We start from the raw sequence: 12,566 nt of genomic DNA on the forward strand, positions 1-12,566 counted from the left end.
TGCTCGGCCCCGGAAAAGCCACCTCCACCAGTAGAGCTATCTTCCTGTGCCGCTTTGCAGTTCCAATGACCTCTTGTGTTTTAATTGTCAAAGTGATTATAACAACAACTGTAAAGAACCTTAGAAAAACTACCACCCATAAACCCCTCCCCTGCTACAACGCATCATTTTCATTTTTCTGGGATATTTTCATATGTTAATTTCAATTGTGAGCGTAAGAAAGAAGTCTGTATTTTTCCCAATTTTTCCACGTAAACATTTTCTTGGTTGTTAAGTCTCAACTATGAACATTTCAAATGTATAAAATTCCTTTGAGTAGATATATCTGAATATTTAGATATTAGTTCATCTTTAGACATTTATTTCCTGGCTTTCATCATAAAGATGAAAACGTGATAGAACCTCTTCATTTCCTTTCCCTGTGGGATTTTCTCACACTAAACAACAGGACATGACTACAAGCTCACTGTTAATGTTTCTTAAAACCCAGGGCCGAACATCCCACTTCCAGGTACATTTCACCCCAGTGCTGCAGCAGTGATGCACAGGCATAGACACACAAGCCCATATATGTATGTGTACACACACGTGTGCATTTATACAGCTAGTGTACACATGTGCACACACATAAACATGTGTGTTCTATTAGTGGGTCTCATGATCCTCCACTGCACATTACAGGTCAGGGACATCGCCGGCCCTTACACAGCTGTGCTTTAGCCCTGAGTCCATGGGCCAGAGTTGACTAAACAGCTAATCGACCAGAGACTAACCTTTGACCTATGACATCACCTGCCACAAACATGCACTGGGCCCATCAGAGGTGCCACTCAGGGATGACCCTGCTGAGACAGGAGCTGACACTGGAAGGGGCCCAGGGAGAAGCCGTTCGGGGAGTTTGGGTCATGGCAGGTTAGGGTCACGAGGAAGAACAGCAGGCCCGTGAGGATGCAGAGCCACAAGACACACAGCAGCCCTTCCACAGAGGGAAGGCCCGTGAGGGCACCAGGAGGAGGCCGTGGAGCGACGGGGGCAGGCGGGCGGCTGTCGTCCACGCGGCACTGGAGCAGAGCTCCACACCTGGTGGACACATGCGGCGGCCTTGGCCCGGCAGCCCTCCAGGCCTGTGTGTGCAGCCGCCCTGTCCTGTGAGTCCCTGGAGAGCCCTGTCCACTGAGAGGCCAGGGAGACCTTCGGTGCTCCCGAGGCTGTGCTCACTGTAGGCTTTTCTTGTGCGACTGTCTGGTCAAGGATCGTATTGGGGTCTCCTGGGCGCAGAGAGATTGGGTCACAGAGCAGGCCCCGGCTGTCCAGGTGGTGGCCCCCAGGCTGCCTGGCTCTGGCGGGACCCTTTCCAGAAAGCAGAGGCAGGAACTTCAGGAACCTCTGAGGCCCAGGGTCCCTGCCTCTAGACCTGAACTGTGAGGGTGCTGGCAGGCATGCTGTCCCCTTTGTGAGAGACGTGGGATGTGTGGCCACACCTCGAGATGGGGGCCACACTGTGGCCTCCCCCAGCACGCAGACGCAGATGAAGATGCTGCTCCTCTGGGCCAGGAAGGCCCCTGACACCTCCAGCCTCCCCCCATTTCTGAGTCTACCCCATCAGGGCCCAGATGTCTTGGCAGCTCCCCTGCCCTATCCCAGCCCTGGGGATTCATGCCCCCTCCCCTGGGCCAGACCGAGAGTGCTCCCATCTCTCCCCAAGGCCTCTTTCTGCTCTGGGTGCCACCTGCCCCTTCCCTGCAGCCCCTGCCCCGCCTCAGCCTGCGGTCATGGATGTGACCCTCGTGCCACGTTGAAGGACAATCAGGACGCCTGGCTGAAACCCTTGGAGGGGATCCAGCTGGGACCAGGTGTGCTTTTGTCCCACAGGTTATTTATTTCCTCACCGCATGAGAACTAGGAACTCAATGCTTTTCCTTCTTGCTACTGTTTAACAGACCTGTAACTCGTCTGCTTCTAGAACCTCTGCCTGTCCCAGGCTGACGCTGGAAGACGTCTCCCACCACGCAGGGCAGATCAGTCCTCCTCCCCAGAAGGTGCTGCACAGTCCACTCAGTGACGTCCATCCACTGCCCGCCTGGTCACGGTCCCCTGACACTCTGTGGCTGTCCCCTCAGGGGCACTGTCTCTCCACTCCAGGATCCGGGCCTCCCGTCAGGGTGAGGCCGCAGGGAGCCTCTCTGAGAGGCCTTCCTTGACCAGCTGGAGCTTCCTGTTCTTACCCACGGGCTCCCATCCATTTTGTGCAGCCCTAGAGCCGCACTGAGAAAGCGCAGCCTCCATGGCAGGCCTGGGTTTGAACCCCACGCACGCACGCACGCACGCACGCAAACGGAAACTCATTTTTTTCTGTCTAGTGTGTGAGACTGTGGATTCAGGATGAAGTACGTCACTGCCCCTCATGGGTTTCAAGGGAGTATGAACAAGAGGCTGGTTTAGGCTCCGTAACAGAGAAGAAGGGTCTAAGTGTCTGATCTGGACGACAGAGGAACACTATGATTTGAGATGAAAAAACCCATCTAAGTCCATCGGTCAGGTTTGTAGAACTCCTCCCATCCTAAGTCGCAGCCTTTGGCCACACACAGGCGAGCCGTTTGTTCACAGAGGAGACTTCTCAGAGAAATGTCTGCACCAACGGTCTCTCTGCCTTCAGTTGCCCCTATTACCAGTTTACTGGCCGCCTAAACAGTCTTGCTTCCCTTCTAGAGACATCTATTTAGCTACGACGAGGAGGAGACATGTGAGAGGCAGGGGAGGTGAGGCTACAAGGAAACAAAACTTAGTGACAAAATGAAAGGTCCCCGAAGGAAAGTCAGAAGGGCCAAAGGAAAACCATCTTACATTCAGACAGCGTTTCTCCCAGTTACAAGTTCACATGTAAGTGTGTATGTTTTTATGGTTCTAATAAAACAGTGCCTTATATAGACTCTTCTGCCATCTTCATAGACACCATTCTGCCATCTTCTCAGTCTGCTAGCTTTCCAATTAAAGTTGTTCTTCCTTGTCCCAACAACTTGTCTCCTGATTTGTTGGCCTGTTGTCTGCTGAGCAGAGTGAGCTTGGGCTCGGCAACAAATTTTGGTGAGCCGGCCAGGACCCTTGGTGCTTGTGGCTAGTTGGCCTCTGTTGGGGAATTTTCAGGTAAGGCCCTAGCAGCCACCGGGACCATTTGTCCTGAGGATCTTTCCTTCAAAATTCCCTGAAGTGGCACCGGCTGCCCCAGCGCTGGGCAGCTGAAGTGGGGAATCAACATTTGGGAGCCAGATGGGTCTCACATAGAAGGGTAAGTAGCTCCAGTATATACGACTGGGAACATTTTCCCCTCTCAGTTTGGGCTTTTTTCCTTTAAGGGAAAAGCCAATTTGTTCGTTTGATTGGGGTGCCCTGCTGGAGAGCGGAATTGTTGTTGGACTCTACCCGCTTTGTGAACCAGTTTGTTGGCTTTTGTTTTGCATTCATTTTTTTTTTTTACATCTTTATTGGAGGATAATTGCTTTACAATGGTGTGTTAGTTGCTGCTTTATAACAAAGTGAATCAGCTATACTGCATTCATTCTTGATGGAATCTCTTTGTGCTTTTGGTATTAGAATTTGCTTGTGCTTTTTGTGTTTTGTTGTTCTTGAACTTTTTAAAAATTTTATTTATCTAATTTATTTATCTTTTTGGCTGTGTTGGGTCTTCGTTTCTGCACATGGGCTTTCTCTAGTTGCGGTGAGTGGGCTGCTCATTGTGGTGGCTTCTCTTGTTGTAGAGCACAGGCTCTAGGCGCGTGGGCTTCAGTAGTAGTGGCGTGCGGGCTCTAGAGCGCAGGCTCAGTAGCTGTGGTCCACGGGCTTAGTTGCTCTGCGGCATGTGGTATCTTCCCAGACTAGGGCTCGAACCCATGTTCCCTGCATTGGCAGGCGGATCCTTAAGCACTGTGCCACCAGGGAAACCCACTGAACTTATAAATATGGGAAATACTTCATCTGTCCCTAAGGAAAGCCCTTTGGGGCGTATCGTTAAATAAATGGGCAAAATATAGCTGTGGGTCTATGACTAAAGAAGAGAAGATATTTTATTGTAATAGTGTGTGGCCCAGTATATGTTAGGATCAGGAGAGCAGTGGCCATTGAATCGCTCACTTATTATACGATCTTGCAGTTAGAATTGTTTTGTGAAAGAGCAGGTAAAAATGATGAGATTCTGTATGTAGAAGCATTTATGCTATTGTAACAGGAGGAAAAGAAGTCAGACTGCTGCCACCTTATGGTACAGCAGTCGAAAGAGAAAACCAAGGGAAAACCTGTTCTACAACAGGAAGGGGAGAAAGTGAGAGTGGGGACATGTTATTTTGAAACTTACACCCCCCTCTGGCCAGCCCGGCTCCCCCACTGGCCGAGCAGACTGCACCAGCAGTTGTTCTGGCCACCCCCCGCCCACATGCCACCAACATATTCACCGCCTCCTGTTTCATTTACTTATGGGGATCAATTAGAAGTTCCTATGCTAACCTCCGGGGCACAGGGGCCAGGTTTGGTGTCACCATCTAAGACCTGACAGGGCACCCAGTTTGGACTAGGAGCCACTGCTGGAGCAGGGCAGTTTCCCTTGCACCAATATCCTATAGGAGGCCTTAATGCAGATGCATTTCTTAAACCAGCTGGGTTTCTGTGGATGCACAAGCCATTCTCAACATCAGATTTGTTTAATTGGAAAAACTATAACCCTACTTACCGAGAGGACTCCCTCCGCATGACTGAAATTTTCACTTCCGTCTTTGCCACTTACCATCCCTCTTGGGCATTCACACTCGTATGAATATGATACTTACTGGGGATGAAAGAAGGATGGTCACTGACAAGGCTAAAGAGGAAGCACACTAGCTTCATCCAGCAGATCCAGATGGAACTCCAGAAGCAGATCTGACAGTTCCTGCTGCTGAGCCTGACTGGGAGCCTAATAATGGAGGTAGCCTGCTCCTAAAGCATTATAGGAAGTGTATCTTAGTGGGTATACCAAAGGGAGTACCTAGGCAAAAGAGCGTAAACAAAATTCAGGAGATACAACAAAAACCCACTGAGGATCCATCAGAGTTTCTAGAAAGAATTTATCAATCTTATAGGTGCTACACTGATGTAGATCCTGAGACCCCCGAAAATATGAGAATATGAGGTAAATATGACCTGCATTGGGCAAAGTACCCAGATATAAGAAGAAAATTACAAAAGTTAGATGGTGCAGTTGGAATGAACCCTTCTCAATTGGTAGATGTTGCTTTTAAAGTGTTCAACAACAGGGAACAACGACAGAAGCGAGAGGATGCAAGACGGAATGCCACATTTCTGGCAGCAGCATTGGATTCCTGGAAGGCAAGTAACTGGAAGGGAGGTAAGTCACCATTGAGAAGGGAACAATGTGCTTACTGTAAGGAGGAAGGGCGTGGGAAAAAAGATTGCCCTAGACTAAAGAATAAGAAAGAAAACAATAAATGAAAGATGGGAGCCTCTCATATGGTAGAAAGAGAGGAACACTCTGATGATGAATGAAGAGGCCTGGGGGCTCCCTTGAACTTGAGGCGTCCAATTACAATTTCCCCACAGGAGCCCCAGGTACCTTTGATAGTGTGGGACAAGTTGATTGACTTTCTGATAAATACGAGTGCAACAAACTCTGTGATGAACACCAAGGTGGCACAGAAAACATCTCAATCCATCCAGTTCATGGCAGTTTCTGGAGAGGTACAAAATTTTTCTTTCTTACAACCTCTATGCCAATGAGGAGACCTCACCCTGAAACACAGTTTCTTATGTATGCTGGTGTGTCCAATCCCTCATTTGGGCTGAGGTCTCCCTTGTAAATTAAATGCTCAAGTAACTTTTTGCCAAGACAGCTTGACATCAGGGTCCCACCAGCCCACACTGTAAGCCTACAGATGGCATTCATGGATGCCCCAGAAAAGGAGACAGAGCTCTTCCCCGGCACCCACCAGAGGTCTACGAAAAGGTAAGCCTGGAAGTGTGGGCTGATAGCACACCAGGGAAGGCCAAAAATACATGGCCAATACAAATCCCCTTAAAAAGGCACACTGGGACATCTAATCTAAAACAATACCCTCTGAGGCAAGAGGCCCCAAAGGGAATTTAGCCAGTTCTCAAAACCTTTGAAAACAGGACTGGTTAAACCTGGTAGGTCCCATTTAACACCCCTATCCTCCCCGTCAAAAAGCCAAACTCAACAGAGTGTCACTTTGTCCAAGATTTGAGGGCTATTAATGAAATAGTCCAAGATTTGCACCCTGTGGTATCTACAACTTACAACTATTCTGGGAGAATTCAGCTGGTTCTCAGTCTTGGACTTGAAAGATGCTTTTTGTCTGCATTCTTATTGCAGAAGAATCACAGAAGCTGTTTGTTTTTGAATGGCAGGACCCAGAAACACAGGTAGTCCAACAGTATTGTTGGACAGTCCTGCCTCAAGGATTTAAGGATTCCCCTACCTTGTTTGGGGAGATGTTGGCTAGGGACCTGAGAAACTTAATATTGGATGAAGGACTCCTACTCCAATATGGGGATGATTTGCTCAGAGCAATCCTTGCATATGATGTGTCTACAAAATACCATAAGAACGCTGAATTATTTGGCCAATTGTGAATATAAGGTCTCCCAGAAAAAGGCCCAAGTATGTAAGAAACAAGTCACATATCTGCGTTTTGTCATTCCTCCAGGACAGCGGGGTCTTTTGCCTGATAGAAAATGGGCAATTGCAGGCTTGGGAACACCCAAGACTCACAGACAAATGAGGGGGTCTCTGGGAATGGCAGGATTTTGTCGGATTTGGATCCCGAACTATGGATAGGCTCATACTAAAGCTCCTCTATGAGGCTTTAAAGGAACGTGAACTTGAGCCCCTTACTTAGACTACAGAGGACAAAAATATATAATGGGGCCGAACCTACAAAGGACCAACCAGCAAGTCACTCAAAATTGCATGATTTGTGCTAAAAATAACCCAAAGACTGCTGTCAGGCCTCCCCAAATGGGAACTCAACACAGAGGAACCTGCCCCACTGAGGACTGGCAAATAGACTTGACTCAAATGCCTCAAGCCACAGAAAATTTCAGACACCTGCTAGTATTTGTGGACACTTTTTCAGGATGGGTGGAGGCATATCCCACCAGGACAGAAAAAGCCTCTGAAGTGGTTAAAGTCCACCTTAAGGAAATTATCCCCCTCTTTGGACTGCCTAACCCCCTTCAAAGTGACAACGGGCCTGCTTTTGTCTCCACCATAACCTAACAAGTATCTAAAGCACTGCGAATTAACTGGAAGCTACGTTCATCCTGGCGGCCACAATCAACAGGAAAAACTGAGAAAATGAATTACATATTAAAAAGGAGCATTGCTAAAATATGTCAAGAGGCTAATTTACCTTGGGATAAGGCCTTGTCAGTTGCCCTGCCACGGATCAGAGGGGCTCCCAGAAGCAGCTCAAATTACGCCCCACTGACTTATTGTATGGTAGGCGCCTGCCAGGGAGGGAGAATCTATAAATGCTCTGAAAGATCTAGCAGTTGCCAGTTATGTTAAAACTCCGGGCACTATACTAACCTCTGTTCATGAGTTTGCTTCCAGTAGGTCTGCCTATCCAACTGAGGTAGCCCTACATCCTTTCCTGCCTGGAGTCCTCCTTAAAATCTAGAGAGAACAAGGGCCTGAGCACCATCTGACTACAAGGTGGACAGGACCACATGTGGTATTACTTACCACACACTCATCTGTCAAGTCAGCTGGAGTAAAGACATGGATTCATCACACTTGGGTTAAAGTAGCCCCACTGTCATCAGAAAATTACCCAACTCCTGAGAGGCCTAGAGAGCAATGGGCTGCGAGCCCTTAGAAGACTTGAGGTTGCTCTGCAAAAAGGGTAAGTATTGAGGTGAAAATTTCCTTGTAGAAGGGATTTCATCAGGTTCAAATAGTTGTAGATAAAGAAAGAGAACTGTATTGCTTACTAAAAATTTTAAGGAATATTCCTGACCCCAAACTGATCAATTCCATTTCACAACTACCCCCTCATCACCGCTGTTCAGTGGGAAGTAGCCAGAAAGATCATTGCCCCTTTTTCCCACAAGATCGTATAAAAGGAGCCTGAATTGGGACTAGGACAAGATGGGTTTTTTGAGACGCTAGTCTGCCATCTTCTCCATCTGCTAGCCTTCCAATTAAAGTCGTTCTTCCTTGTCTCAACAACTCATCTCCTGATTTACTGGCCTGTCACGCAGTGAGCAGAGTGAGCTGGGGCTCGGTAACAGTTCCTCCCCCATCACTTTTCCCATATTTCATTATCCACTCACGAAAGTAGGCACTTCAGTGAAACCTTTCCCATGGGATCATCTCAAGCTGCATAGAATTTAATGTAAATACCACAGACAGGGAGGAGGGTGATTGGAGCAGAGCTTTCTCAGAACTCACAGGACATATAAGGTCAGTGCCTCTGTTTTCCTTTTGTTTTTAATTAAAGGCATGTCCCTCTCCAGAGAACAAAGCCTATCCAGTGGCAGCCAGTCTGGGATGGCAGGAGAAAGCCGGCCAGATGCTGGTGAAATGCAGAAATGTGACTGCGGCTTTCTCAGGATGCAATCCAGGAGGTTAAAGGGAGAAGCACACGCTCTGGGACCAAGGTTCACTTTCCGGCTAGGTTTAGACGTGCTGCATGGGTCTGAGATTCGGGGAGATGGCAAAGGTGCTCCCTGTGCTCTTTTTGATGTCCTCCACCATCAGGCCGTCCCAGAGCTCGATCAGGGTCAGTCCTCTCTTTTTTTTTAAATTAATTAATTAATTTTTGGCTACGTTGGGGCGGGCATTTCTCTAGTTGCGGCGAGTGGGGACTACTCTTCGTTGTGGCGCGCGGGCTCAGTAGTTGTGGCGCACAGGCTCTAGAGTGCAGGCTCAGTAGTTGTGGCGCACGGGCTTAGTTGCTCTGTTGCAAGTGGAACCTTCCCAGACCAGGGCTCAAACCCGTGTCCCCTGCATTGGCAGGTGCATTCTCAACCACTGCGCCACCAGGGAAGCCCAGTCCTCCCTTCCTGTGCATGTCAAACACGGCCTTCTGGGTGATGATTCAGTCCACACACCGCTTTCCATTCAGCGGCATGGTACATTTCTCCAAAATTTTGGGTTCACTGGCCTTGGTGGAGTGCTCCATGGTGACCATCACTCTGGTCTCGGTACTGGACACCAGATCCATCGCACCCCCCATTCCTTTCACCTTCTCGCCGGGTATCATCCAGTTAGCCAGGTCACCATATTTGGAAACCTGCATGGCTCCCAGCAAGGTTAGGTCGATGTGTCCCCCTCAAATCATGGCAAATGATTCATCGCTGGAGAAAAAACAGCCCCCAGGAAGAAGGGTGACTGTTTGCTTGCCCGCGTTGTTGAGATCTGCGTCCACCTCCTCTTTCAGTGGAAACGGACACAGCCCAAGATTCCATTTTCACTGTGAAGATGAACGGTTATAGTGGGGCTGATGTAGCTGGTGGCCAGAAGAGGGATTCCTATGCCCAAACTGGCACACAGGCCGTCCTCAAAGTCAAGAGCTGCCTGCTTGAGGATCCGTGTCCTTATACTATCTGCAGACTTGCATATTTCATCATCCTCTTTCTGCATCGTTAAACGCTCATTTCTTTTCTCATATTTTCCCCCCTGTATTCCTCGATCTAAGTAAATGTTAGGAACATGGATGTCCTCTAAGTACATGTTAGGAACATGGATGTCCTCTGGGGCAAACGGCCCCAGGTCCACAATTTCTTCAATCTCCACCACTGAGGTTCTCGCAGCTTTGCACATGGGCACGTTGAAGTTCCTGGCGCTGGCCCTGAAGATGACGTTTCCTGCCCGGTCGGCCTTCCACCCTTTCACCAAAGCAAAATCGGCCGTGACGTCGTGCTCCAGAAGGTAGTGCTGTCCGTGGAACTCCCTCACCTCTCTGGGCTGACTCAGGATGGCGATGTGGCCGTCCTCTAAGCACTTGCTGGGTGCGCCTCCCTCCTGGGCCAGGGTCCCGCAGGCCGTGGGGGTGTGGAAGGCGGGCACGCCGGCGCCCCCCGCGCGGAGGCGCTCGGCCAGGGTGCCCTGGGGTGTGATCTCCAGCTCCAGCTCGCCCGCCAGGTACCGGTGCTCGCAGAGCGAGTTCTCCACCAAGTACGAGCAGACGATGTGGGTGATCTGCTTGGTCCCCAGGAAAAGGCCGAGCCCGAAGTTCTCCTCCCCCACATTGCTGCTGACCACGGTCAAGTCCTTCACGCGCGTCTTGAGCAGCGCCCCTATCAGGTTCTCCGGGATCGCGCAGAGGCCGAAGACCCGTACCATGATCCTCGCGCCGTCCGGGATGTCTCTCACGGCCTCCACGGGGTCCGCGTAGGACTTGGCACGCGCGCGGGCGCTGCTGGCGAAGCCGCACACACCGCCCGTCGCCAGCGCGGGCACCGAGCAGCCGGCGGGGACCCGGCGCCCGAGCGCAGACTCCAGGAGCCGCAGGGCTGCCATCGTCCGCTCCGCTCCGGCTGGGGCTCCGGCCCCGGGCCCAGCGGGGACAGGCGGCGGCTGTGCGCGCCCCGCCCGCGCGTCACAGGGCAGGGGGCCCCCGGCGGTGATGCGGCCGCCCGGCTGGCTCCTCCGCCGCCCCGCTCCGTCTCCGCGCTCCGAGGGCCCGAGGCGCCGAGCTTCCCGGGCCGCGAAGGCGGGAGGCGGGACCGGTCCGGACCGTCAGGCGGGACTGGAGGGATCCGGGGACCGGCGCACGCAGGCCCCGAGGCGACGTCTCTCCGGGGAAGCCTGGGCGCCGTCTCCTTCCTCTCCATCGTCACCCTTCCTCCCCGGCGCGTTACTCCCGTCCCCCTGCCCCCAGATCCACCTGCACGTCAGCGGTTCCCACACCTGTGTCCCCAGCACGTACTGTCCTGGAACCAGATTTGTCACAACTAATCAACCAATACTGGTATCTTATTATTTACTAAATATCACGATCTACTCAGATTTCATTAGTTTTCCAGTGTCTTTTTTCCAGGATCCCACCCAGGGTCCCACATTGGCATATAGTCATCACAACTCCTTAGGCACCTCTGGGCTGTTACAATTTCTCAGACCTCCCGTGTTTTCTGATGACCTTGACAGTTTTGAGAAGTACTGGTCAGGCAGGTGTTCTGTAGAATGTCCTTCAGTTTCAGGTTGTCTGATGTTTTTCTCATGGTGAGACTGGGGTTCTGGGTTTTGGGGACGAAGACCATGGAGGTGAAGTGCTGTTCCCACTCCGTCAGATCAAGGGTGTCTGGGAGCTACATGACGTGTTCATGGGAGCCTGAGCACCCGGCTGAGGGGTGCAGCTCAGGTTGCCCCTGCAAAGGTACTGCCCCAGCCCCCGGCATACTTTGGGAAGCAAGTCTGTAAGCGCAGCCCACACTGAAGGAGGGGGAGAGATGCTACACCCCCTTGAGGGGGAGTGTCTCAGAGGGTTGTTTTATAGAACGCTGAATCAGATCCTGTCCCCCTCCACTGCTATTAAATAAGATGACATTTATTTCAAGTTACTGTTTTGCCCACTTCTCTCAGCCTCTTCACAGCCGTTGCCTAGCCCCCTGTACTCCAGCCATGGTGGTCCCCGCTGAACCGCAGACACACCAACCCTGGGCCCACCAGGAGGCTCTCCCCCAAACACCTGCTAAATGAATGAAGGTGTGAATCCTCATTCTACAGATGAGGAAACCGAGGCTTAGGAAGGTAAGTGACCTGCCAAGGTCACCGAGTTAGAAGGCTGCAGAGCCGAGATTCACACCCAGGCCTCTGCCTCAGAGCCTGAGGGTGTGAGCGCTTCCCCTCGCCCAGCCCAGGACGGAAACTCCTGGTGCAGAAGGCAGCTCCGTAGAGTAGAAAGAATCTCCCATTTCTTGGGGAGGGAAAACATGGACTCACTCTGAGCAACACAGCTGTTGGTCCTGCAGAAGGAGAGGAGGGACTCTCGGCTGGTAGGGGGTCTCCTGCTGTCCTGCACTGCGGGAACCTCACTCTCTACCCACTGAGCCCCCGCGGAGGGGTGGAGGTATCCCCCAGCAGCACAGGTGGAAAAGGCCAGGCCTCCGGGGCCACGTGAGGGGCTCGAGCTGCGCCTGCCGCCAGCAGCTTCCTCGGAGGAGCCCCCAGGGGAAGGTTCGCTGCTGACCCGAGTCTTACCATCATCTGTTTCCACATAGAGGCGGAGTCCCAGGTCCTTGTTACGGTTCAAGAGCCAGCGGTCACTGGCTGCTGTCACGTCCAACACCAGCCAGCCCTCGTCCCCAGATCGGAGCGTCTGAAGATCCAAAAAGAACAAGTCAGACTCCCTGTGGACACGAAAGAACAATTAACCGAGGGCCGGCACAGCTGCCTTTGTGTTTCCAGTGCCCTCCTGGGGGACCATTAGTGGGGCATCTACCCCGCCTGGCTCTGGCGCCTTACATGCCTTTTCTCACTGCGTCTACCGTACAAAGGTGTTACTGTGCCCGTGTACAGATGCGGAAACAGGCTCAGGAGCTCAGTGACCTGCCCA

General features: G+C 51.4%; 1 protein-coding gene and 1 pseudogene across 3 annotated transcripts in view; both read right to left on the reverse strand.

Annotated features, from left to right (window-relative positions):
• The window catches only part of LOC309958711 (bone morphogenetic protein 8A), a gene marked incomplete at both ends in the record, with an annotated part of 40,452 nt that overhangs the window by 4,958 nt on the left and 22,928 nt on the right, over window positions 1-12,566 (reverse strand). For both annotated transcript variants that reach the window (XM_082834822.1, XM_082834821.1), the window contains one exon: window positions 12,212-12,360. In XM_082834822.1, coding sequence (XP_082690948.1) covers window positions 12,212-12,360 — 149 coding nt within the window. The remainder of the gene's footprint in view (window positions 1-12,211; window positions 12,361-12,566) is intronic.
• Window positions 831-10,531, reverse strand: LOC309958248 (succinyl-CoA:3-ketoacid coenzyme A transferase 2, mitochondrial-like; annotated as a pseudogene). Its single transcript has 2 exons — window positions 9,079-10,531; window positions 831-1,080 (listed from the first exon to the last, which is right to left on the reverse strand). The product of its transcript is annotated as a succinyl-CoA:3-ketoacid coenzyme A transferase 2, mitochondrial-like (transcript).

This window comes from Leucopleurus acutus (genome assembly GCF_964270905.1).
Source record: "Leucopleurus acutus genome assembly, chromosome: 2".
Classification (NCBI taxonomy): Eukaryota; Metazoa; Chordata; class Mammalia; order Artiodactyla; family Delphinidae; genus Leucopleurus; species Leucopleurus acutus.